This window comes from Mauremys mutica, chromosome 17 (genome assembly GCF_020497125.1).
Source record: "Mauremys mutica isolate MM-2020 ecotype Southern chromosome 17, ASM2049712v1, whole genome shotgun sequence".
Classification (NCBI taxonomy): domain Eukaryota; kingdom Metazoa; phylum Chordata; order Testudines; family Geoemydidae; genus Mauremys; species Mauremys mutica.
In genome coordinates this window covers 9023583-9048932 of record NC_059088.1, presented here as the reverse complement: position 1 = coordinate 9048932, position 25350 = coordinate 9023583, and the positions used below count along the sequence as shown (strand labels likewise).

The window sequence follows — 25350 nt, the reverse complement described above, 5'->3', positions numbered from 1 at the left end:
GCAGCGCGGGCTAGGAACGGCGGGAGGGAAATACGGCCTGGGGTGATGCCCCAACAAGAAGGAAAAGACGTATTGCCTGAGGCAGGGCTGCGGTGGGGAACGCACAGTGTGTGACCGTGGAGTCAAAGGCTGCAGCACCCTGCACACACGCCGGGGGGTTGGATTAAGCTCGTACTGGCACCGTGTGCTCGGGCATTTCCTAACCCTCAGTGAGCAGCCTCCATGGTGTGCTTGGGATGTAGATTTTTATGCAGATTTTATATTTATACACACACACACAGACACACACACACACACACAGAAACACAAGGAAATTCTTCTGTGGCTAATGCATCTTCCAGCGCCCCAGGCTCATGCGGACGGCTCAGCAACGGGCAGCCCGCACACAACACCACACCGGGGGCTTTTATTTCGGATCCTGATTTATTCAGTGAATTTGCTAATGCACAGAGAGATTCCAGCCAGCCGTGAGGCACCGGGACAGACACACCCATGCGCTGGGCAGACTCTTGGCTATGCAGCGGCCCCTTTGCATCGCCCGGCAGTGTGGAGGGGCCTCGGAGGGGGTGCAGCTGGGACTTCAGGCCTTTATTTGTAGGCACCAGGTGCTGCGTGGGCCGTGCAGGGCGGGGGTCAGGCGAGCAGCTTCACCAGCAGCAGCCCAGTCAGGCCAGGCAGGTAGAGGGCAAAGGAGAATTTCCCCAGCGCCGGGCTGGCCCCACCGCGGGTGGGGAAGGCTGGTTTGGGTACGGACATTGTTTTGGGTGGAGTAGTGGGTTTGGTGGTGGTGGTGGTGGTGGTGGTGGTTGTAGGGGTGGGTGTTGTTTTGGGGATGGTGGTGGTTTTCTTTGTGGTAGTTGTGTCGGGGGTGGTGGTGGTTGTAGGGGAGGTGGTGGTGGTTGTAGCAGGCGTGGTGGTGGTGGTTGTAGTGGCGGTGGTATTAGTGGGGGTGGCAGTTGTTGGAGGGGTGTTGGTGGTATTAGCGGGGGTGGCAATTGTGGGAGGGGCGTTGGTGGTATTAGCGGGGGTGGCAGTTGTGGGAGGGGCGTTGGTGGTAGTAGTGGGGGTGGTGGTTGTGGGAGGTGGGGGGGTGGGTATTTTCTCTGCTGGAACAGATTTCCCCCAAAAAAAGGAGAATTTGTAGGATGTAGAAATCAGGTTGATTCCAGGTTTAATGACCTCAGCAGACGCAGAAGTGCAGCCTTTTGCTTGAAATGGTGACGAAGATGGACCTGATGGGGGAAATCAGCCTGTTAATCCACCAGGCAGCTCTGGTTCCTTCTCTGCCCCCGTAACCTCTGTCTCCAACATCCAGCGGTTCCCACCTCTGCCTCCCATTCCCACCCCACCCGCCCGGTGCTCTCCCTGCTCTCGCTGTAAACGGCCACGGCAGGGCGGGCGTCTGGTCCCCTCCTGCCTCCCCCGCACCCCTTTCTGCAGCTCCACATGAGACTGAAGCTGGAGTTTGGAACCAGCTGATCGCCCGGGGGCGGCTCCTTCCCCAGCGTGCGGCCCCCCGGGGAACACGCCCGGCACTCACCGTCCCCGGCAGCCCCAACCGCTTGGTTCAGTTATTTTATAAACACCCCAAAGCGCTGGGAGTCCTGGACACACACTGAGAACAGGAGCTTCCGCACTGAGCAATAGCTCAGCCACCTTAAATATATAGCGAGTGGAGTCTAGTGACATAACAACCCTTCCCATGGCAAGAGACGTGTTCTCGTAACTCCAGGAGCAGGGCGGCATCACTGAGAGGGGGGAACTGGTCTGGAAGGGAAAACTTCCCAATTCCTCTCTCCCTCCCCCCGGCCAAAAACCCCACTTGGCCGCCCCCACCTGCCCAAGGGCCCAGCACAGACTAGTTTTCACCAGCTTTCTGGGGAGTCCCTGAGGTGTGAGATTCCTGGGGTAGCTCCCACACTGCAGCCAGCTGGCAGCATTTACCTTTCTGTAGAAACCCAGTGAAATCCATGCAGTAGGTCTCATCCCCGGTACAAGGGGTGACTGAGCTGTTGCAGAGAGCGAAGTTCAGAGCGAAGCAGGTCGGGCACTGCAGCCCGTTCGTGGTGGTGCTCCCCTTGGGCACTGAGAACCGAGAGAGAGAGAGAGAGAGAGAGAGAGACGGTCACAGAGTGGGTTAAACCTCGTTCAAACTGGTGGATGTTCCCTGCATTGCCTGAGCAGGTGAAGGCCCCACCCCCAGCCCGACGGCATTTCTCCGTCTGTCTGTGACCCAACTATCTGTAAACGCCGCAGCCGATCAGTTCCAGACCCCGGCGAGTTTGAAGGTGGAGCCTGACAGTTCAGGGAGGTTTAGATTGGAGCCCATCCCGGCTGCTGCCCCCTCTCTCGCGTGCAGCCCTCGCCTGTCTGCTTTCACAAGGGCCCCGACTGTTCCACCCCCTGGTTTGGGGACCCGCCAGCGACAGGCATTTCAGTGGCGACAGAAATGACATTCGAGTGAATGGACGTTGGGGGCAGTAAAGGGGAGAAATAGGAACAAATACAATTGTGCCGGGGCTTGTCCACATCAACCATTCGACTGTGGCAAGATGGGTCGGGGTGTAAGCATCTGCCAGGGTGTGAATCGACCCTGCGCCAGCCTGCCACGGCCTAGCTGGCCACGTGCACCCTGCTGATGTGCGTGAACCATTCGTTAATGTGCTTTGAGCTGGTGCCCTTCCAAAGCACTCGAACGGTCACGTGCATCAGCAGGCGGCGCACGGAGAGCTGGATTCACACCCCATTAAAGAGGGACAAAAAAAACACACTCATAACTTACTTCCAGGTACAGCCGAGTTACAATTATCTGTGTTGCATCGTGTAGTGTTGATCCTCACGTAATTGCCATTCCCAACAGTGAAGGAGATGGGGACTTCTATGTCACTCTTATAGTTACTCACACACTCTTTGTAGAAGTTCGTGTTCTGTGTCCCACCTTTGTTAAAGACAGAAAACCGGAAAAGAAAATGAGAAGCTGGGAGGGGAACCTCCAGTAACAGCCGGGAGGTTATTTTACCTCCATGTTTGGCCCTGGGGCGACGCTGCTGGGATCCTGTGTCTAGTTCTGGGGCCCACAATTCAAGAAATTAAAGAGGAGTCCGGATCTAAACTCCCCCCCCCCAAATTGCAGCAATTAGCCTGAGGTTAAAGGGTTTTGTGTGTGGATAATAGGGAGCGGTGGGGGGCGGGGGTTAGGGCTAAACCTTGGGTCACAGCCCACGTTAACTCTGCAGTGAGGCCGCACCCTGAGTGGGGGGAAGTTTTAATAAACCCATTTGTGACTGTGCTGGGAAAATTTCCTGAGTGTGGTCAGAGGCAGGTTGGCACGTATGGGGATTAGATAGATTAGATAGGTAGGTAGATAATGACAGAGCACGTTAAAGCTGATGCTGTGCTATACATCCTTCTTACAGGGTAAATGGAAGGAGCCATTTGCTCTCTTTAATTCAAGGGAAGGATGAACAAAGCCAGGTCTGGAACTCAGATTTTCAATTGCAAAGGGCAAACGTTGAGAAATAAAGGGAACCAGGGAAATCCGCCGGCCTGGAGAGCTCAGGGAGTTGAATCTCTTTAAGTCAAACGGCAAAAAGTATCTTGAATTTGCATCCCAAGCAAGGTGAAAATCGTGTACGGCAGGGCTCCAGCCCTGAGAAGGTGACTAACAGCTCCAGACAGGATTTGGGAGCAAGGCGGCAGTGTACAAGGGATCTCAGCGCCAGTTTCTTTTTTTACACGATTCAGAATGTGCATTTCCACCCAAAGCAGCTTCGCTTGTTTCAGCGCAGCCGTCCATTGTGGAGATAAAGCTCAAGGGGCAAAATCCTGACCCCACTGAAGTCAATGGAAGATTTACAATTGACTCCAATGGGAACAGGATTTGGAAACACCGAATCTTCCAGTCGCTATGTAAGACACAGTAACGTTGCCTGAATGAATGAAAAGCGTCGAGCACAGACTGAGTGCTCTGTGCCGGGTGAATGTGCTTTGTTGATGGACTGTTTGGGGTTGACCTTAGCGATGAAGATGGTGACAGACTGCGGGGTAGGGTGTGCCTGGGTTGATGGCAATATCACCTACCCAATTTAATATCTTCCGCCACGGAGAGGCAGCCACCAGTAGCCTTGTTGACTTGGCAGGTTCCTGGAGCGAAATTGCAGGTCTCCGTTAGGCCAAAGCAGGTGTCACATGTCAGGATCGCAGCTGGAGAAAGAAGAAGAAGTGTTTCCTTCTTACTGTGGCGTGACAGTGTCACTCTGACACGTCCCTTAGGGCTAGTCTACACTTACCTGCCGGGTCGACGCGGTGAGTTCGACTTCTCGAAGTTCGAACTATCGCGTCTAATCTAGACGCGATAGTTTGAACTCCCCGCGCGCTCCGGTCGACTCCGGTACTCCACCACTGCAAACGGCGGTGGCAGAGTCGACCTTGGAGCCGCGGACTTCGATTCCGCGGCGTCTGGACGGGTGAGTAGTTCGAACTAGGGTACTTCGAATTCAGCTACGCTATTCATGCAGCTAAATTTGCGTACCCTAGTTCGACCCCCGCCCTTAGTGTAGACCTGCCCTTAGCCCCAGTCTTCCCACTCGTCTCCAAACAAGCCAAGGGGTTAATGGACCCGATTTCCTCCTGGACACTCAGCAATTGCACAATTTCAGCCACTGGGCCAGCGGTACCCAGGGGGGATCAGACTGGGGACAGGTGAAGGGGATGATGGTCTTCCAAAGCTCCGCCCACAAAATATGCTCCGCCTACCCCAGATGTGTCTCCCATTGTGCAGGTATTCACAGTATTGGAGAGTCGTTCGTTTTGCAGTGTGTGTTGGCTGATTCCGCTACACTCTGGGTCCTAGTGGCACCACTAGGACCCAGAGTGCAGAAAATTACTGCTGGTGCACATGTATTCTCTCTGCTCATGAGAAGGCAGCAAATCACCGGCGAGCATTCCATAGCTGGAAGAGCTTGAGATGAGACTAAGATTAAAGGCCACCATAGATGATCAGCATCAAGAGAAGCTTGCATCAGTCTCCCTTTGCTGGCAAAGCAGTGCAGAGGGGCCTTCGTGAGAATAAGAATTCAGGGCAGTATCCAGTAATGGTGTCCGTCAGGCCTGGTCTCTACTAACCAGGGTGATATAGATACAGTGCTCAGGGGGGTTGAAAAGTCCACGCCCTGAGCACCACAGCTAGGGACGATCTAACCCCTGGAGAAGATGCAGGTCAATGGGTGAATGCTTCCCTCGGCCTGGCTACCAGCTAAGGGAGGGGAGTTCCCACAGGGATGGAAAAACCCCGTCCATTGGGACAGGCGGCATCTTCACTATGGGGCTCTGCCGGCCCAGCTACAGCGCTGTGGCTTAATAGCGACAGTAACCGTAGTGTAGACAGCGCCCTGTACCCCACCCAGAGCTAATCTCCCCTCCCTGCACATGCTGGATGTTCCCCTGACTGGGGATCCCTGGGGTGTAAAGTGTCCAAGTCCGGGGGAGTTTCAATGGCCACAGCAGCGAGTGACTCACCTTCTGCATTAGTTGTAGCTAGGAGAGCAGGGAAGAGGCAGAGGATGAAGGAAACCATCCTGGTGCTGGGAGGCGCACGGGGCTGGGCTCGGAGCTGAACGGAGCTTCTCACGGCTGACACAGCGAGCGCTGCCAGAGGGGAGGAGGAGAGAGTCAAGACCAAAATGAGGATGGAAAGGGAATTGTGGCTGAGATTTGAGTGAAAAGCACCAGGGCTCAGAGCTGCACAAATAACCGATTTTTTGGTTCACTGGCAGTTCCAAAAGATCAGGAAATAAAAATCGTTTTCGGTTGAACCAAAATTCTCATCCGACTGAAAAGCCGAACAAAAAGTGGTTTGGGTTTGTTTTCAGGCATTTAAAAATCATTCTTAAAATGGTTTAAATATAAATGCTGCCGTCAATTTTGAAAGGACAATTTGAGTTGAAAAAAGCAAAAAATTTAATTCTGGAATTGTGAAGACAAAACATTTCCGTTTTTCAGGACTTTTTTCCCCTAGGATTTGTTTTTGCTGCTGCAGTAATGTGGCGAAATTGCCACAAATTCGCGAAATGTTTCTGTTGCCCCAAACTTGCATTTTTGGGTGTGGAAAAGTTTTGGTGAAAACATTTCTCTCAGAAACAACAAGGAGTCCAGTGGCTCCTTAAAGACTAACAGATTTATTTGTTTTACCCACGAAAGCTGGTGCCCAAATAAATCTGTTAGTCTTTAAGGTGCCAACGGACTCCTTGTTGTTATGTGGATACAGACTAACACGGCGACCCCCGATACTTGACACCATGCATTTCTCTCAGCTCTTTCATGCCACAAACATGCCTAGAAATAACAGCGTGGACCTCCAGGGTAGACCCCGGTGTGGGATTGTATCTCCTGAGATACATAGACACAAATGTTCACGGTGAGCCTTCTGGCCCCGGTGAGGATGTAAGTGGTGAGAAGATGCCTGATCTTCCAGTTAGTCAGAGTGCAGGTGACCTGGCAGCTACTGCAGCATCCCTATCTCCATCTCAGATGGATGTAACCATGCACATTCCTGAAGAACAGTGTATATCAGAGAAGAGTGTGGTGGAGGTGCAAGAAACAGCTGCTGCTGAGTTTAGTTCCTTAAGTCTAGAGGATCCAGGACTGTGGACCCACTTGAGCAGTAGCCTGAGGGACTTCCGTGTGCTGCCTGGGCCACAGCAAGTGAAAAACTTCATGTTCCCCAAAGACAATGAAAATAGAAGTTTTCCATCCAACACATTCCTGGCATGAAATACCCAATGGTGACAAAGTGGAGAGGCCATGGCTTATGTACTCAAAAACCCAGAATGCTGCATAATGTTTTTGTTGCAAAATCTTCCAGTCTGATGTTCCAGGCACATTGGGTTCTACAGGAACAAAGGACTGGAAAAATCTGGCTAGAAATCTGGCATGCCATGAGAAGGCAGCAAATCACCAGAGAGCATTCCATAGGTGGAAAGAGTTTGAGATGAGACTACGGTTAATGCCGCCACAGATGATCAGCATCAAGAGAAGATTGCATCAGAGTCTCTTTACTGGCAAAATATTCTGAAAAGGCTCATTGCCATTGTGAGAATGCTTGCTACCCAAAACCTAGCACTGCATGACACTGCAGATCAGCTGTATGTGCCAAACAATGGAAACTTCCTTAAAATTGTGGCGCTGATGACTGAGTTTGATGCTGTACTCCAGCAGCATCTAAGAAGAGTCATCACCCAAGAAATGTACACACACCACTACCTTGGAAAAACAGTTCAAAATGAGATCACACAGTTACTGGCAACAAAAGTCAAACAGAAGATTGTGGCACATATGAAGTCAGCAAAATATTACTCTTTTATTCTGGACTGCATACCTGACACCAGCCATACGGAACAAATTACTTTAATGATGCATTTTGTAACAACAAAAATTGTGGAGCTGATAACTGAGTTTGATGCTGTACTCCAGCAGCATCTAAGAAGAGTCACCACCCAAGAAATGTACACAGGGCCGGCTCCTGAGCCCAGCGCGCCAAGCAGGCGCGTGAGGCGGCGTTGTCGGGGCAGGGCGGCATTTGGCTCCGGCGGACCTTCCACAGTCATGCCTGCGGGAGGTCCACCGGAGCCCGGGACGAGCGGACCTGCCGCAGGCATGACTGCGGCGGGTCCCCTGTTCCCGCGGCTCCGCTTGAGCTCCCGCAGGCATGACTGCGGATGCTCCACTGGAGCCGCGGGACCACCACACCCGCCGCAGACACTTCTGCCCCGGCCGCGGGACCGGGGAAGGGCGGCGCAGCGCGGCGCCCTGCTTGGGGCACCGTATTTTATAGAGCCGCCCCTGAATGTACACACACCACTACCTTGGAAAAACAGTTCAAAATGAGATCACACAGTTACTGGCAACAAAAGTCAAACAGAAGATTGTGGCAGATCTGAAGTCAGCAAAATATTACTCTTTTATTCTGGACTGCACACCTGACACCAGCCATACGGAACAAATGACTTTAATGATGCTTTTTGTAACAACAGAACCTAGTAAAAAGGTCCCTGCAATGGTGACTGTCAAAGAGCATTTTCTGGAATTTATTGACATTGATGATACTACAGGAGCTGGTATGACAAATGTGCTTCTTAAAAAGCTGGAAGATTCGGGAATTGCGATAGCTGACATGAGAGGTCAGGGTTACGATAATGGTGCCAACATGAGAGGACAGAACAGAGGAGTGCAGACACGGATCCGAGAGTTAAACCCTCGAGCTTTTTTTGTCCAATGCAGTGCTCATTCATTGAACTTGGTGGTCAGTGATGCAGCATCAGGTTCTAGTGAGGCTGCTGAATTTTTTAATGTAATTCAAAGCATCTCTGTATTTTTCTCTGCATCAACTCATCCATGGCAAATTTTGAAGCAACATCTGGGAACATCCTCTGACACTGAAACCACTGAGTGCCACACGATGGGAAAGTCGAGTGGAGGTGATAAAGCCTATCAAACACCAAATTGGGAAGATAGATAATGCCATAGTTGCCATTCTGGAGGATAATGCAATGACAGGAACTGTTCGTGGGAGAACAGTGGCAGAGGGAAATGGAATCACCAGAAACATACATAACTTCACATTTCTTTATGGCTTAGTGTTGTGGCCTGACATACTGTTTGAAATAAAGGTTGTAAGCAAGAGACTCCAAGGTGTTGATCTTGATATATCTGGAGCAATGGAACAACTGGACAAAGCAAAGTCAGACCTACAGTCTTACCAGTCAGATGAGGGATTTCAAAACGTTCTGAAGAGTGCACAGAAGTTGGCAGAGTAACTTCACACTGAAGCTATTTTCCCACCCATTCAAGAATACAAGAGTCACCGAAGAAGAAGACATTTTGATTATGAGGCACGGGATAATCCCATAAAAGACCCCAAACAACAATTCAAAGTTGAATTCTCTAACCAGGTGCTAGATTGTGCAATACAGTCAGTTGAAGAACGTTTCATGCAACTCAAGAAACACAGAGTATATTTGGGATGTTGTTTGATATTCCAAAACTCCTCGCTATACCTGAAGAAGACCTACACCAGCAATGCCGGGCACTACAGACAGTGTTGACACATGATGACATGCGCGATATTGATGCGAGTGATTTAGGTGATGAACCGAAAGCCCTTTCAAGATACATTTCAGCAGGCTCAACTCCAAAGGCTGTTCTGGAATAGATGTGCACAAATAAGATGACCACCCTCTTTCCAAATGCTTTTGTTGCTCTGCGCATACTTCTAACCCTTCCTGTAACAGTTGCCAGTGGAGAACGCAGCTTCTCCAAACTGAAGTTAATAAAAACACGTCTACGCTCCACAGTGACACAGGAGAGGCTGGTCGGCCTTGCGACCATCTCAGTAGAGCATGAGCTGGCCCAGACTGTGGACCTTCAGCAGGAAGCAGTTCAAATCTTTGCAACCAGGAAGGCCCGGAAAGCACCACTTTGATTATTCAAACAGATGAAAATGCCAGTGTTTACTGTGCAGACAAGGAAAGTTCCATTTGCTGTTTGGGGCGTTTGAAGGTTAAGTGTTACTTAAACTTAAAATGAACAAGGCATTTTAAGTTGTTAGTTCTCCTTTATTGGGGTAGGTAGCAGAACCGTACCATGAGACGAGTAAAACAGGAAGAAGGCAGGATTGAGACCTTTCAAAGTTTTGACCCAAGCGAGGGGTCATGGGGGCATCATTTGAGCTCCCCGCCTCAGGTGCCAAAATGTTGTGGGCCGGCCCGGTTACTGCCCTACGGTGAGGGAGTTTGCCGAAGGCTTTTTGACAGTCCAAATCAATGATGTCGACCGGTTCTTCTCTGTTCCCTAAACCTGGGATATTCAAAGCAGCTGAAGGGAGTTCGAGGCCCGACTCCCAGCGAGTTTGAGCAGACGCAGGCCCCCTCGCTGCTGGTTTTGCCTTTGAAAATCTCCCTATTTCGCTCACACACCATTCCACGAGTGGGGCTTCTTTTCCTTTGCACAAACTGAGCCTCATTATCCCTGCTCTATCGTCATCAGGGGGTTTTACAATGGGAGCTGGCACTTGAAATATATCTCCAGCCTTTACACGCTTTGCAGCAGATCGTGAAAGATTACAAACAATAATTGAACCCGGCTTAAAAACTCTTACCTTCAGCCGCACAACGGTTCCATTCACCTCCAAGTTCTCTGTAAATTGAAGAGATACACGGCCCCTTTCCTCTCTATATAGACCAAAGGCAGAATCACATTCCTATATACATAGGGAGTAACAGTGACTGATTTACTAAAATGTAATATATTACACGACCCTCGTGCCTGGCCACTCCGTCCTTAAATACAATTCAGACTGACTCTTTCTCAGCCTATCAGCTTGTGTTTTATAGAACTTGTTCCATACAATCAGCTGGTTCCTGCAACAGAGATAAGAGGCGATACTCAGCTCAGTCACAAGGGTAGAGGTGCAACTGTTTGCACATTAGAGGTGTTTAGCCATTTCATCAGGAGCTGGAAATCACACAACAAAGGCAAATTGACACAGTGGGGGATCTGGACCATTTACTCTAATGGAGCAATGGCCGATTGACACCAAATGGGGGGGTCCACTGAAACTATCCCAAGGAAACTAAGAATGGCCATAGAGTTCGTTCCATTATGACAGCTCCCCTTCCACTCCCAGAACAGGTTGCTAAATTCCTTATAATTAAATTGTGTTAATATTAATTGTTGACACATTTTCTTCCTCGCCCCATGTCAAGGGCGTTGTGGGAAAATGGGTCTTACGCACATGACGTCGCACCCAGCTTGGGGAATTTACTTACAGAATAACTGAGCGGAGAAGAGCATTTCGGCCTTGGTTGTATTTCAGGCCAGTTTTACTCCCTGAGGTTGTCAAGATGGGTAGGGGGCTTCCAGATGCAATCAAGGTGTTAGGATCTCCAAGATGAAAACCAAGGACAGGGTAGGCCCATTACTCAGTGAAGGGGGGAAAGACAATAACAGACAATGGAAATGGCAGAGGTGCTAAATGACTTTATTATTTCAGTTTTCACCAAAAGGTTAGTAGCAATCAGACGTTTTACGTAATGAACACCAGTGAAAATTAGGTAGGATCACAGGCTAAAATAGAGAAATAACAGGTTAAAAAATGCATTGACAAGTTAAAAGTCTTCAAGTCAGCAGGGCCTGATGAAATACATCCTAGAATACTCAAGGAGCTGACTGAGGAGATATCTGAGCCATTAGCAATTAACCTTGAAATGTCATGAAAGACAGAAGAGATTCCGGAAGACTGGAAAAGGGCAAATCTAGTGCCAATCTATAAATAGTGAAATAAGGACAAGCCGGGGAATTACAGACCAGTCAATTTACCTTCAGTACCCGGAAAGGTAACGGAACAAATAATCAAGCAATCAGTTTGCAAACTCCTAGAAGATAACAAGGTCCTAAGTAACAGCCAGCATTGATTTGTCAATAATAAATCATGTCAAACCAACCTGATAGCCTTCCGTGACAGGTAACAAGTCGTGTGGAAGGGAGGGACGCAAGGTGGTATAACCTTGACTTTCATAAAGCTTTACATACTGTCTCACATGACCTTCTCATAAAAAAACTAGAAAATACAACCTACATGGAGCTACGTATTATAAAGTGGGTCCAAAACCGGTTGGAAAATTGTTCCCAGAGAGTAGTCATCAGTCGTTCACAGTCATACTGGAAGGGCATAATGAGTGGCGTCCTGCAGGGATCAGTTCTTGTCCGGTTCTGTTCAATGTCTTCATAAATGATTTAGATAATCACTTAGAGTATACAGAGTACACTGATAAAGTTTGTGAATGATACCAAGCTGGGTGGGGTTGCAAGTGCTTTGGAGGATAGGATTAAAATCCAAAATGAGCTGGACAAACTGGATAAATGGTTTGAGGTAAATAGGATGAAATTCAATAAGGACAAATGCAAAGTGCTCCACTTAGGAAGGAACAATCAGTTGCACACAGACAAACTGGGAAATGGCTGCCTAGGAAGGAGCCTGCGGAAAGGGATTGCGGGGTCATAGTGGATCACAGGCTAAGTGTGAGTCAATAGTGTAACGCTGTGGCAAAAAAAGCAAACGTCATTTTGGGCTGTATTAGCAAGAGTGTGGTAAGCAAGACACGAGAGGTAATTCTTCTGCTCTATTCCGCGCTGATTAAGCCTCAACCGGAGTGTTGTGTCCAGTTCTGGGTGCCACATTTCAGGAAAGATGTGGACAAATTGGAGAAAGTCCAGAGAAGAGCAACAAACATGATGAAAGGTCTAGAAAACATGACCTATAAGGGAAGATTAAAAACATGGGTGTGATGCTGCACTCCACATGCTTTATGGAAGTATGCTCATGAATATGACATCACCGGAACATGCTTTATGCTAAATACCCCTTGTATGGTGTCATTAGAAAGCTTGTAATCTACTAAGTGTGTTCATCCTATCTCTTTTCATGTATTATTTTTCTCATTAGGATTCATCTTCCACTTTTTAAAGGATGCCTTTTTGCCTCTCACCACTTCTTTTCCTTTGTTGTTTAACCACAGTGGCTCTTTTTGGGTTCTCTTACTATGTTTTTTTAATTGGGGTCTACATTTCAGTTGAGCCTCTGTTATTGTCCATAAAAAGTTTCCCTACAGCTTGAGGGAATTTCACTTTGGGCGCTGCACCCTTTAATTTCTGTTTCACTAACCTCCTCATTTTTGTGTAATTCCCCTTTGTGAAATTAAATGCTACAGTGTTGGGCAGCTGTGGAGTTTTCCCCACCACAGGGATGTTAAATTTAATTATATTATGGTCACTATTACCTCTTGGACCGGATCCTGTGTGCCACGTAGGACTAAATCAAGAACTGCCTCTCCTCTGGTGGGTTTGCAGCCTGTGTTGGCTGAGTCCATTGCACGGCCCGGGGCTCCTGACAGCCCCCCGTGGCCCTCGCAGACTCCTCAGGTGCCCGTCCCACCCCCTTCTATTGCAGGGATGTCATGTAAGCCCCCCCCCCGCCTCATTATAGGGGCTCTGTGTTCCCCCCATTTCCCCTCCCGTGTACCAGGGTGTAGCGGGATGGTCACCCGCTCCTGCCTTAAAACAGCCCGGGGAGAGGGCTGCGGCAGGGAAGGAAAAGTGGGGCTGATTGGGGAAAGCAGCCTCAGCTGGGGGCCACCCCCCAATCCGGCCGAGCCTGGCTGAATAAGGGGCAGTGGGCCAGGAGCAGGCAGGCTCCCTCCAGCTGAGGAGGGGGAAGGACGTGGCTGCCTGAGTGCCGAAGGGCACTGGAGTGAAGCCGGGCTGGGGAAAGGCCAGAGGAGCTGGGGAGCTCCGGGCCAGCAACTCCCCAGGCTGCAGGGCCTTGTACGAGGCCCCTGGGGGTCCTGGGTTGCAGGGAAAGGCAGCAGGTCCAAACCTCCCTTGCCTGTGATGACTGGCTTATACAGCCGGCAGTCGGCCCTAGCGAAAGGGGGCAAGATGGTGACTGGCAGTAGCCCATAGGCTGAGGCAAGGTGGGGATAGAGGCTGGGGGTTCCCCGGGGAGGGGAGATGCAGATCTGTGGGGTATTGCCTGGAGGGGCAGCACCCCAGGTAAAAGGGCACCGGGGTCCCGGAGGGACATGGGGGGGCCAGCAGCAAGCAGGACACCGGCCTGCAGAGGACGCTAATTCCTGGAGACAACCAGCAGGAGGCGCTGCAGGGGTGAGTCCTGCACCCACCACACAGAGTCCCCCTTTCCCCGCAATGCCAGGGGTGCTGTGTGCCCCCCATTGCTCCCCCACTCCACCATCATCCTTGTTTCTGTCTGGGAGATCAGCCTCTCAGGGTGTAACATCTTAAACTCCATGGGGACGCTGGGCAGAGCTGGGCTAGGGTGGGTTGATGGGCCGGAAGATGTCAGTGGCGCCACCAACTGGTTCTTTGATCTGCACCCAGTCACAGAGGTGGTTGAAAGTGTGGCCGGGCTGGCCAGACACCAACGGTTCTGTGTGACTGTCACGGAGTCCCCGGGCGCTGCTCTTGATCTGCTCCCCACCAAGCCAGTCAGGACTCTGGGGAGCCTCCTCTCCCTCGGAGCAGACTGTCTGCAGGGCAAGAAGCTCCCACGGCTTCACCTCCTGGGTCTGACCTTGGAGCATTCAGCATCCTCTGCCCCTCCGTGCGCTTCTCCCAGCGAGCCCACCCCAGAGGGGTCCTGGGGGGGCCACAGGGTCCTGCACCCCGACTTTGCAGTCAGACGTGACTCTCAGCCAGCCAGTGACACAGGGGTTTATTCGATGACAGGAACAGGGGCTAACACAGAGCTTGTAGGGACAGCAAACCGGACCCCTCGGCTGGGTCCATTCTGGGGGGCAGTGAGCCAGACCCCCACGTCTGCCCTCACTTCCCGTCCCCAGCCAGCTCCAGACTGACACCCCCCAGCCCCTCCTCTGCTCAGCTCCTTTCCCGGGCCAGGGGGTCACCTGACCTCTTTGTCTCCAACACCTTCAGTTGGCACCTTTGCAAAGGGGGGTTCCAGGCATTTAGGTGCACTGGCCCTTTGCTCTGCAGCAATCACACCCCCTGATCCACCACCTAGATACTTAAGAACTGCAGAGGGGACACTGAGGCCCCCACACAGTATTCAAAGAAAACATTAAGAACATTCCCAGTTCGTCACAGTGACAGAATTGTCAGACACGTAGATGAACATAATTTGTTGGGGAAGAGTCAACATGGTTTTTGTAAAGGGAAATCACACCTCACCAATCTACTAGAATTCTTTGAGGGGATTAACAAGCATGTGGACAAGGGGGATCCAGTGGATATGGTGCACTTAGATTTTCAGAAAGCCTTTGACAAGGTCCCTCCCCAAAGGCTCTTAAGCAAAGCGAGCTGTCATGGGATAAGAGGGAAGGTTCTCTCATGGCTCAGTAACCGGTTACAAGATAGGAAACAAAGGGTAGGAATAAATGGACAGTTTTCAGAAAAGAGAGAGGTAAATAGTGTGGTCCCCCAGGAGTCTGTACTGGGCCCAGTCCTATTCAACATATTGATAAATGATCTGGAAAAAGGGGTAAACAGTGAGGTGGCAAAATTTGCAGATGATACAAAACTACTCAAGCAGCAAAGAATCCTGTGGCACCTTATAGACTAACAGACGCTTGGGAGCATGAGCTTTCGTGGGTGAATACCCACTTCGTCGGATGCATGTAGTGGAAATTTCCAGGGGCAGGTATATATAAGCAAGCAAGAAGCAAGCTAGAGATAACGAGGTTAGATCAATCAGGGAGGATGAGGCCCTCTTCTAGCAGTAGAGGTGTGAAAACTAAGGGAAGAGAAACTGGTTCTGTAGTTGGCAAGCCATTCACAGTCTTTGTTTAATCCTGAGCTGATGGTGTCAAATTTGCAGATGGACTGAAGCTCAGCAGTTTCTCTTTGAAGTCTGGTCCTGAAGTTTTTTTGCCGCAGGATGGCCACCTTAAGATCTGCTATTGTGTGGCCAGGGAGGTTGAAGTGTTCTCCTACAGGTTTTTGTATATTGCCATTCCTAATATCTGATTTGTGTCCATTTATCTTTTTCCGTAGAGACTGTCCAGTTTGGCCGATGTACATAGCAGAGGGGCATTGCTGGCATATGATGGCATATATTACATTGGTGGACGTGCAGGTGAATGAACCAGTGATGGTGTGGCTGATCTGGTTAGGTCCTGTGATGGTGTCGCTGGTGTAGATATGTGGGCAGAGTTGGCATCGAGGTTTGTTGCATGGATTGGTTCCTGAGCTAGAGTTACTATGGTGCGGTGTGCAGTTACTGGTGAGAATATGCTTCAGGTTGGCAGGTTGTCTGTGGGCGAGGACAGGCCTGCCACCCAAGGCCAGTGAAAGTGTGGGATCATTGTCCAGGATGGGTTGTAGATCCCTGATGATGCATTGGAGGGGTTTTAGCTGGGGACTGTATGTGATGGCCAGTGGAGTCCTGTTGGTTTCTTTCTTGGGTTTGTCTTGCAGTAGGAGGCTTCTGGGTACACGTCTGGCTCTGTTGATCTGTCTCCTTATTTCCTCATGCGGGTACTGTAGTTTTGAGAATGCTTGGTGGAGATTTTGTAGGTGTTGGTCTCTGTCTGAGGGGTTAGAGCAGATGCGGTTGTACCTCAGTGCTTGGCTGTAGACAATGGATCTTGTGGTGTGCCCGGGATGGAAGCTGGAGGCATGAAGGTAGGCATAGCGGTCGGTAGGTTTTTGGTATAGGGTGGTGTTAATGTGACCATCACATATTTGCACTGTGGTGTCTAGGAAGTGAATCTCCCGTGTAGATTGGTCCAGGCTGAGGTTGGTGGAGGGGTGGAAGCTGTTGAAATCGTGGTGGAATTTTTCCAGAGTCTCCTTCCCATGGATCCAGATGATGAAGATGTCATCAATGTAGCGTAGGTAGAGAAGGGGCATGAGTGGACGGGAGCTGAGGAAGCGTTGTTCCAGGTCGGCCATAAAAAATATTGGCATATTGTGGGGCCATGCGGGTGCCCATAGCGGTGCCACTGATCTGGAGATATATATTGTCATCAAATTTGAAATAGTTGTGTGTGAGGATAAAGGCACAGAGCTCAGCAACCAGGTGTGCTGTGGCATCATCAGGGATACTGTTCCTGACAACTTGTATTCCATCAGCGTGTGGGATGTTTGTGTAGAGAGCCTCTACATCCATGGTGGCTAGGATGGTGTTTTCTGGAAGGTCACCAATGCATTGTAGTTCCCTCAGGAAATCAGTGGTGTCATGGAGATAGCTGGGAGTGCTGGTGGCATAGGGTCTGAGTATTGAGTCCACATATCCAGACAGTCCTTCAGTGAGATTTCAGTGAGATTCAGTCCTTCAGTGAGATTTGCCAATGCCCGAGATGATGGGGCATCCAGGATTTCCGGGTTTGTGGATCTTGGGTAGTAGATAGAATAACCCTGGTCGGGGCTCTAAGGGTATGTTGATTTGTTCCGGTGTTAGTGTAGGGAGTGTCCTGAGTAGATGATGCAGTTTCTTAGTGTATTCCTCAGTGGGATCTGAGGGAAGTGGCCTGTAGAATTTGGTATTGGAGAGTTGTCTGGCGGCCTCCTTTTGGTAGTCAGACCTGTTCATGATGACTACAGCATGTCATACTATTGCTGTAGTGCAGATGTGGTGCCCCATCTCAAAAAAGATCTATTGGAATTGGAAAAGGTTCAGAAAAGGGCAAGGGGTGTGGTACAGCTTCTGTATGAGGAGTGATTAATAAGATTAGGACTTTTCAGCATGGAAAAGACATGACTAAGGGGGGGATATGATAGAGGTCTATAAAATCCCGATTGGTGTGGAGAAAGTGAATAAGGAAGTGTTATTTACTCCTCATAACACAAGAACTGGGAGCCACCAAATGAACTAATAGGCAGCAGACTTAAAACCAAAAAAAGGAAGTATTTCTTCACACAACACATGGTTAACCTATGGAACTCCCTGCCAGAGGATGTTGTGAAGGCCAAGACTATAACAGGGTTCAGACAAGAACTAGATAAGTTCACGGAGGACAGGTCCATCAATGGCTATTAGCCAGGATAGTCAGGGATGGTGTCCCCAGCCTCTGTTTTCCAGCAGCTGGGAATGGGCGACAGGGGATGGGTCACTTGATGATTCCTGTTCTGATCTTTCCCTCTGGGGCACCTGGCACTGGCCACTGTTGGCAGACAGGACACTGGACTAGATGGACCTTTGGTCTGACCCAGTCTGGCCGTTCTTACGCTCTTATGCTCGAGTGTGGATAGCAGTGTGGCCACGTGCATGGGGAGATGCGTGTCAGGACTCCCTGTGTGGAGCCCAGCCGTGCATCAGTTTCCCGGGTCCCTCACGGCTGTGGCACAGACCAAGTCATGAATGTTTGTGACGCCCTCCGATCCTGTGGCGAGAACTCCACAGAGAGGCCCAGGAGGTGTCATTCATCCTTCAGCGCAGCGCGGGCTAGGAACGGCGGGTGGGAAATACGGCCTGGGATGATGCCCCAACAAGAAGGAAAAGACTGAGGCAGGGCTGCGGTGGGGAACGCACAGTGTGTGACCGTGGAGTCAAAGGCTGCAGCACCCTGCACACACGCCGGGGGGTTGGATTAAGCTCGTACTGGCACCGTGTGCTCAGGCATTTCCTAACTCTCAGTGAGCAACCTCCATGGTGTGCTTGGGATGTAGATTTTTATTGCAGATTTTATATTTATACACACACACAGAGACACACACACACACACACACACAGAAACACAAGGAAATTCTTCTGTGGCTAATGCAGCTGTCAGCGCCCCAGTCTCATGCAGATGGGCTCAGCAACGGGCAGCCTGCACACAACACCACACTGGGGGCTTTTATTTCGGATCCTGATTTATTCGGTGAATTTGCTAATGCACAGAGAGATTCCAGCCAGCCGTGAGGCACCGGGACAGACACACCCATGCGCTGGGCAGACCCTTGGCTATGCAGCGGCCCCTTTGCATCGCCCGTCACTGCGGAGGGGCCTCGGAGGGGGTGCAGCTGGGACTCCAGGCCTTTGTTTGCAGACACCAGGTGCTGCATGGGCCGTGCCGGGCGGGGGTCAGGCGAGCAGCTTCACCAGCAGCAGCCCAGTCAGGCCAGGCAGGTAGAGGGTGAAGGAGAATTTCCCCAGTGCCGGGCTGGCCCCACTGGGGGTTGTTTGGGCGGGGAGGGCGGGTTTGGGTGAGGTGTTTGTTTTGGGTGGAGTAGTGGGGGTGGTGGTGGTGGTGGTTGTAGGGGTGGGTGTTGTTTTGGGGGTGGGGGTGGTTTTGTTGGTGGTAGTTGTGTCGGGGGTGGTGGTGGTTGTAGGGGAGGTGGTGGTGGTTGTAGCAGGAGTGGTGGTGGTGTCTGTAGTGGCGGTGGTATTAGCGGGGGTGGCAGTTGTGGGAGGGGCGTTGGTGGTATTAGCGGGGGTGGCGGTTGTGGGAGGGGCGTTGGTGGTATTAGCGGGGGTGGCGGTTGTGGGAGGGGGGTTGGTGGTAGTAGCGGGGGTGGTGGTTGTGGGAGGTGGGGAGGTGGGTATTTTCTCTGCTAGAACAGATTGCCCCCAAAAAAAGGAGAATATGTAGGGTGTAGAAGTCAGGTTGATTCCAGGTTTAATGACCTGAGGAGACGCTGTAGTGCAGCCTTTTGCTTGGAATGGCGAAGGAGATGAACCTGAGGGAGAAAATCAGCCTGTTATTAGGCGGGGGCAGCTCTGGTTCCTTCTCTGCCCCCAGAACCTCTGTCTCCACCATCCAGCGGTTCCCACCTCTGCCTCCCGTTCCCACCCCCCGGTGCTCTCCCTGCTCTCGCTGTAACCGGCCATGGCAGAGCGGGCGTCTGGTCCCCTCCTGCCTCCGCGCCCCTTTCTGCAGCTCCACACGAGACTGAAGCTGGAGTTTGGAACCAGCTGATCTCCGGGGGCGGCTCCTTTCCCAGCGCACGGGCCCCCGGGGAACACGCCCGGCCCTCACCGTCCCCGGCAACCCCAACCGCTCGGTTCAGTTATTTTATAAACACCCCAAAGCGCTGGGAGTCCTGGACACACACTGAGAACAGGAGCTTCCGCACTGTAGCTCAGCCACCTTAAATATATAGGGAGTGGAGTCTAGTGACATAACAACCCTTCCCATGGCAAGAGTCGTCTTGTCGTAACTCCAGGAGCAGGGCGCCATCACTGAGAGGGGGGAACTGGTCTGGAAGGGAAAACGTCCCAATTCCTCTCTCCCTCCCCCCGGCCAAAAACCCCTCTTGGCCGCCCCCACCTGCCCAAGGTCCCAGCACTGACTAGTTTTCACCAGCTCTCTGGGGAGTCCCTAAGATGTGAGATTCCCAGAGTAGCTCCCATGCTGCAGCCAGCTGGCAGCATTTACCTTTGTATAGAAACCCAACGAAATCAATGCAATAGGTCTCATCCCCGGTACAATGGGTGACTGAGCTGTTGCAGAAAGCGAAGTTCAGAGCGAAGCAGGTTGGGCACTGCAGGCCGTTCTCAGTGGTGTTCCCCTTGGGCACTGAGAACCGAGAGAGAGAGAGAGATGGTCACAGGGTGGGTTAAACTTCGTTCAACCTGTGGGATCTACCCTGCATTGCCTGAGCAGGTGAAGGCCCCACCCCCAGCCCGACGGCATTTCTCCGTCTGTCTGTGACCCAACTATCTGTGAACGCCGCAGCCAATCAGTTCCAGACCCCGGCGAGTTTGAAGGTGGAGCCTGACAGGTTCAGGGAGGTTTAGACTGGAGCCCATCCCGGCTGCTGCCCCCTCTCTCGCGTGCAGCCCTCGCCCGTCTGCTTTCACATGGGCCCCGACTGTTCCACCCCCTGGTTTCGGGACCTGCCAGCGACAGGCATTTCAATGGCGACAGAAATGACATTTGAGAGAATGGACGTTGGGGGCAGTAAAGGGGAGAAATGAGAACAATTGTGCCGGAGCTTTTTCACATGAACCATTCGACTGTAGCAAGGGAGGCCGGGGTGTAAGGATCTGCCAGGTGTGAATCGACCCTGCGCCAGCCTGCCACGGCCTAGCTGGCCACGTGCACCCTGATGACATGTGTGACCCATTCGTTAATGTGCTTTGAGCTGGTGCCCTTCCAAAGCGCTTGAATGGTCACGTGCATCAGCAGGGGGGTCACGGAGAGCTGGATTCACACCCCAGCTCAGCACCATCTAACTGTTCACGTCAACAAGCCATCAAAGAGGGACAGTAAAAACAGACCCATAACTTACCTCCAGGTACAGCCGCGTTACAGTTATCTGTGTTGCATTGTGTGGTGTTGATCCTCACATACTTGTCGTTCCCAACAGTGAAGGAGATGGGGACTTTGATGTCACTCTTATAGCTACTCAGACACTGTTTGTAGAAGTACGTGTGCTGTGTCCCATCTTTGTTAAAGACAGAAAACCAGAAAAGAAAATGAGAGGCTGGCAGGGGAACCTCCAGTAACAGCAGGGAGGTTATTTTACCTCCATATTTGGTGCTGGGGCGACGCTGCTGGGATCCTGTGTCTAGTTCTGGGAGCCACAGTTCAGGAAGTTAAAGAGGAACCCGGATCTAAACTGCCCTCCAAATTGCAGCAGTTAGCCTGAGGCTGAAGGGTTTTGTGTGTGGATAGTAGGGGGAGGTCTGGGGGTTAGGGCTAAAACTCGGGTGACAGCCCACGTTAGCTGCAGTGAAGACTGCAGCAGGGCAGTAACCCTGCTCCTGCCCTGACGGGCTTAAAACAGCCCTGGGAGCGGGCTGTGGCGGGGAACCAGGAACAGGGGCGGCTCTAGAAAATAGGCTGCCCCAAGCAGCGCGGTGTGCTGCGCCGCCCTTCCTCGGTCCCGCGGCGGGTCCCCTCTTCCCGCGGCTCCGGTTGAGCTTCCGCGGGAGGTCCACCGGAGCCCCGGGACGAGCGGACCTCCCGCGGGCACGGCTGCGGACGGTTCGCGGGTCCGGCGGCTCCGCTTGAGCTGCCGCAGTCATGCCTGCGGGAGGTCCAGCCGAGCCGCGGGACGAGCGCCCCCTCCGCAGTCATGCCTGCGGCAGGTCCGCTCGTCCGCGGCTCCGGTGGACCTCCCGCAGGCATGACTGCGGCAGGTCCACCGGCCCAGCCTGCCGCCCCCTAGATTTGGCCGCCCTAGGCAACAGCTTGGTTTGCTGGTGCCTAGAGCCGCCCCTGACCAGGAAGAACAGGCTGCCTGGGGGAAGTACCGCAGGTGGGGCCATGCCCTATAGAAGGCTGTGGGCCAGGAGCTCAGGCAGATTCTCTGTAGCTTGTGAGAGAGACAGGCCTGGCTGCCAGCAAGCTGAATAGGGTGCCTGAGTGGAGCTGGGGAGCTCCAGCCGGGCAACCCCCCAGGCTGCAGGCCTTGAGAAGGGCCTAATGGAGGCACTGGGGCTGCAGAGGTGCAGTCCAGGGGTTAGGCAAGGGCAGCAGGCCCGAACCCCTCTTGCCGATGATGAGTGGCGTCTACACTGCAGTCAGCCCCAAGGAACGGGGCTCCTTGATGACTGGCAGTGGCCATAGACTGAGGCGAGGTGGGGGTAGAGGGTTGGGGGTTCCCCGGGAAGGGGAGACCCAGAGAGCTGCAGGGGCACTGTTAGGGCAGCACCCTAGGGAAAAGGGGCACCGGGGTCCGGGAGGGTCCCGGGGGCCAGCGATAAGTGAGACACAGGCCTGCAGAGGGCGCTCCAGAGCTGGAGAGCTAATTCCCAGGACAACCAGCAGGAGGCACCATGCTGGTGAGTCACCGCTCGCTACAAAGACAAACCCTGAGTGGGGGGAAGTTTTAATAAACTCATTTGTGACAGTGCTGGGAAAATTTCCTGAGTGTGGTCAGAGGCCGGTGGGCACGTATGGGGATAGATATGGCAGAGCACGTTAAAGCTGATGCTGTGCTATGCATCCTTCTTACAGCGTAAATGGAAGGAGCCGTTTACTCTCTTTAATTCAATGGGAGGATGAACAGAACTGGGTCTGTAACTCAGGTTTTCAATCGCAAAGGGCAAACGTTGAGAAATGAAGGGAACCGGTGAAATCCACCGGCCTGAAGAGCTCAGGGGGTTGAATCTGTTTAAGTCAAACGGGCAAAAAGTATCTTGAATTTGCATCCCAAGCCAGGGAAACTCCAGGCCTGAGTAGGTGACTAACTGCTTCAGACAGGACATTGGGAGCAAGCTGATCTCAGCGTCCATTTCCTTTTTTTAACACAGTTCAGAACGTGCATTTCCACCCAAAGCAGCTTCGCTTGTTGCAGCGCAGCCGTCCATTGTGGAGCTGAAAACGTAGTGAATAAAAATCAGTAAATAAAGCTCAAGAGGTAAAATCCTGGCCGCACTGAAGTCAATGGGAGATTTGCAACTGATGCCAGTGGGGCCAGGATTTCAAGCCGCCAAGTCTTCCGGTCGCTACGTAAGACACAGTAACGTTGCCTGAATGAATGAAGTGTCGAGCACAGACTGAGTGCTCTGTGCCAGGTGAATGTGCTTTGTGGATGGACTGTTTGGGGTTGGCCTTGGCGATGAGGATGGTGACAGACTGCGGGGTAGGGTGTGCTTGGGTTGATGGCAATATCACCTACCCAATTTAATATCTTCCGCCATGAAGAGGCAGCCACCAGTAGCTTTGTTGTCTTGGCAGGTTCCTGTATCAATACTGCAGGTCTCCGTTAGGCCAAAGCACGTGTTACATGTCAGGGCAGCTGGAGGAAGAATAAGAACAAGTGTTTCCTTCTTACTGTGGCATGACAGTGTCACCTCTGGCACGTCCCTTAGCCCCAGTCTTTCCCCTCTGCTCCAAACAAGCCGAGGGGTTAACAGACCCAATTTCCTCCCAAATACTCAACAATTGCACAATTTCAGCCCCTGGGCCAGTGGTACCGGGGGGGGGGGGCAGATTGGGGATGGGTGAAGGGGATGGTGCTTTTCCCAAGCTCCACCCACAAAATAAACCTCACCCACCCCAGCTGTCCCGTTGTGCAGGTATTTACGGTACCGGAGAGTCGCTTGCTTCGCAGCCTGCGTTGGCTGAGTCTGTCACACTGTCCAGGGCTGCTGGCAGCCCCCCATGGTCCTAACAAACACCTCGGGTGCCCTTCCAACCGCTTCTAGTTCAGGGATGCTGTGCAACCCCCTCCAACCCCTACCACATGCCAGGGGCTCTGTGTGCCCCCCATTTCCCCATCCCCCATATCAGGGTGCCCCCATTCTACCCCCACCATGCCAGGGCCACTGTGTCCCCCCTTCCCAATCCCCCAAAGCAGGACCGCCCATTGTCCCACTATGTCAGAGACTCTGTGTGCTCCCACTCTCCCCACCTCCCACACCAGGGTGCGGGGTGCTGATGATCTGGAAGGTGTCAATGGTGCCACCAACCGGTTCTTTGATCTACACACAGTCACAGAGGGGGTTGAAAGTGTGGCTGGGCTGGCCAGAAGCCAAGGGGCTCTGTGTGTCCCCGATTTCCCTCTTCCTGTTTTCTGATTTCCCCCAAAGTCAATAGGGTTCTGCCCAGTCATGTCTAGAACATCCCCTGACATTTTGGAGTTGATGGAACGCAGCGTTCAGAAGTTATTTGGTTGCACAGAAATAGGGAAATACCATTGAGGTGAGTGCAGCCAGGTTCTCTGGGCTGCCACGTCACCGGCAGAGGGGTCTGACAGAAGGGTTTGGGGTGCAGAAGCCAGCTGTCTTGACCCCCTAGCCTTGTGGGGATTGCTCCCCATTGGGAGGGCTCCACTGGACTGATCCCCCCAGATTTACAGCCCGGTTACATGGCCCTGAGCTTAAGTTAAAGCCAACTTTGCCCACATCCCTCTGGATCAGCCCAGCCATTCGCTATCTGTGGGGACTGGGAAGGATGGAAATCACCAGGAAAAAAAACAGAACAAAAGGACGTTCATTGTCCCATGTTCCCCCAATTACCGTTGATACAAGTGGCATTAACCACAGCGTGTGGAGACGCACAGACCTCTTGGGGCTATAAGTGGAGAATCTCTGCCCTTCAGTCCCTATGTACAGCACCCTGCACGCAAGCTGTGTAAGTGCAGCAGCTTCACAACTTTTCTTTTCCATCCAGCCCATATCTGATGGTTGAGCTAGAGCTAGTCTTTTAGAAGGATGTCCAATGTCTCAATCCCTGCCTCTTGAGAAGCTGCCGCCAGGGTTAATTCCACCTTGGATTGGTCTAAATTCAACTCCCAGACATTGGAGCTCATTCGGCCTCTGTTTGCTCGGTTGGCGAGCCCTGATTCCAGGTTACACTCAATCCCCTATAGTGTCATTTGCTCCTATATGGAGTCCCCTTTGTGCTGCCAAAGCCGGGCAGAGGGGCCTTCGTGGGACTAAGAATTCAGGGCAGTGTCCAGTAAAGGTGTCCCAGGCCTGGTCTCTACTAACCAGGGTGATATAGATACAGTGCTCAGGAGGGTTGAAAAGTCCACATCCTGAGCACCACACCTAGGCCAATCTAGCCCCAGCAGTAGGTGCAGGTCGACAGGCGAATGCTTCCCTCGGCCTGGCTACTGTCGCTCGGGGAGGTGAGTTCCTGGAGAAATGGAAAAACCCCGTCCATTGGGACAGGCTGTGGATTCAGTACAGCCCTCTGCCAGCCCAGCTACAGCGCTGTGGCTAAGCGGCTACAGTAGCCGTAGTGTAGACAGGGCCCTGTACCCCACCCAGAGCTAATCCCCCCTCCCTGCACATGCTGGATGTTCCCCTGACTGGGGATCCGGGGGGTGTGAAGTCTCCAAGTCGGGGACAGGTTACGTGGTGACAGCAGCGAGTGACTCACCTTGTGCATTCGTTGTAGCTAGGAGAGCAGGGAGCAGGCACAGGATGAAGGAAACCAT

General features: G+C 52.1%; 2 protein-coding genes across 2 annotated transcripts; both read right to left on the bottom strand.

The window, feature by feature from the left end:
• Positions 1-633: 633 nt before the first annotated feature.
• On the bottom strand, positions 634-5575 carry LOC123351908 (phospholipase A2 inhibitor and Ly6/PLAUR domain-containing protein-like). The gene is made up of 6 exons (XM_044991591.1): positions 5518-5575; positions 4081-4203; positions 2783-2938; positions 1945-2085; positions 1091-1232; positions 634-724 (listed from the first exon to the last, which is right to left on the bottom strand). Exons 1-6 carry the CDS (start codon positions 5573-5575, stop codon positions 634-636), a joined length of 711 nt encoding a protein of 236 aa, XP_044847526.1.
• A 13020-nt stretch (positions 5576-18595) lies between these two features.
• Positions 18596-25350, bottom strand: LOC123351907 (phospholipase A2 inhibitor and Ly6/PLAUR domain-containing protein-like). The gene is made up of 6 exons (XM_044991589.1): positions 25293-25350; positions 23083-23202; positions 20746-20901; positions 19890-20030; positions 19051-19191; positions 18596-18687 (listed from the first exon to the last, which is right to left on the bottom strand). The coding sequence occupies exons 1-6, from the start codon at positions 25348-25350 to the stop codon at positions 18596-18598; spliced, it is 708 nt and encodes a 235-aa protein (XP_044847524.1).

What these genes read in the sequence shown, in the direction of transcription:
- LOC123351907 (XM_044991589.1), bottom strand. Translation starts at nt 25,350, where the DNA reads ATGGTTTCCTTCATCCTGTGCCTGCTCCCTGCTCTCCTAGCTACAACG. An exon ending in AGCTACAACGAATGCACAAG is followed by an intron (nt 23,203 to 25,292) that starts GTGAGTCACTCG and finishes TTCTTCCTCCAG; the next exon opens with CTGCCCTGACATGTAACACG. An exon ending in TCTAGCAGAGAAAATACCCA is followed by an intron (nt 18,688 to 19,050) that starts CCTCCCCACCTC and finishes CCCAAACAACCC; the next exon opens with CCAGTGGGGCCAGCCCGGCA.
- LOC123351908 (XM_044991591.1), bottom strand. Translation starts at nt 5,575, where the DNA reads ATGGTTTCCTTCATCCTCTGCCTCTTCCCTGCTCTCCTAGCTACAACT. An exon ending in CACTGGGTTTCTACAGAAAG is followed by an intron (nt 1,233 to 1,944) that starts GTAAATGCTGCC and finishes TTCCCCCATCAG; the next exon opens with GTCCATCTTCGTCACCATTT. An exon ending in CCAGCAGAGAAAATACCCAC is followed by an intron (nt 725 to 1,090) that starts CCCCCCACCTCC and finishes CTTCCCCACCCG; the next exon opens with CGGTGGGGCCAGCCCGGCGC.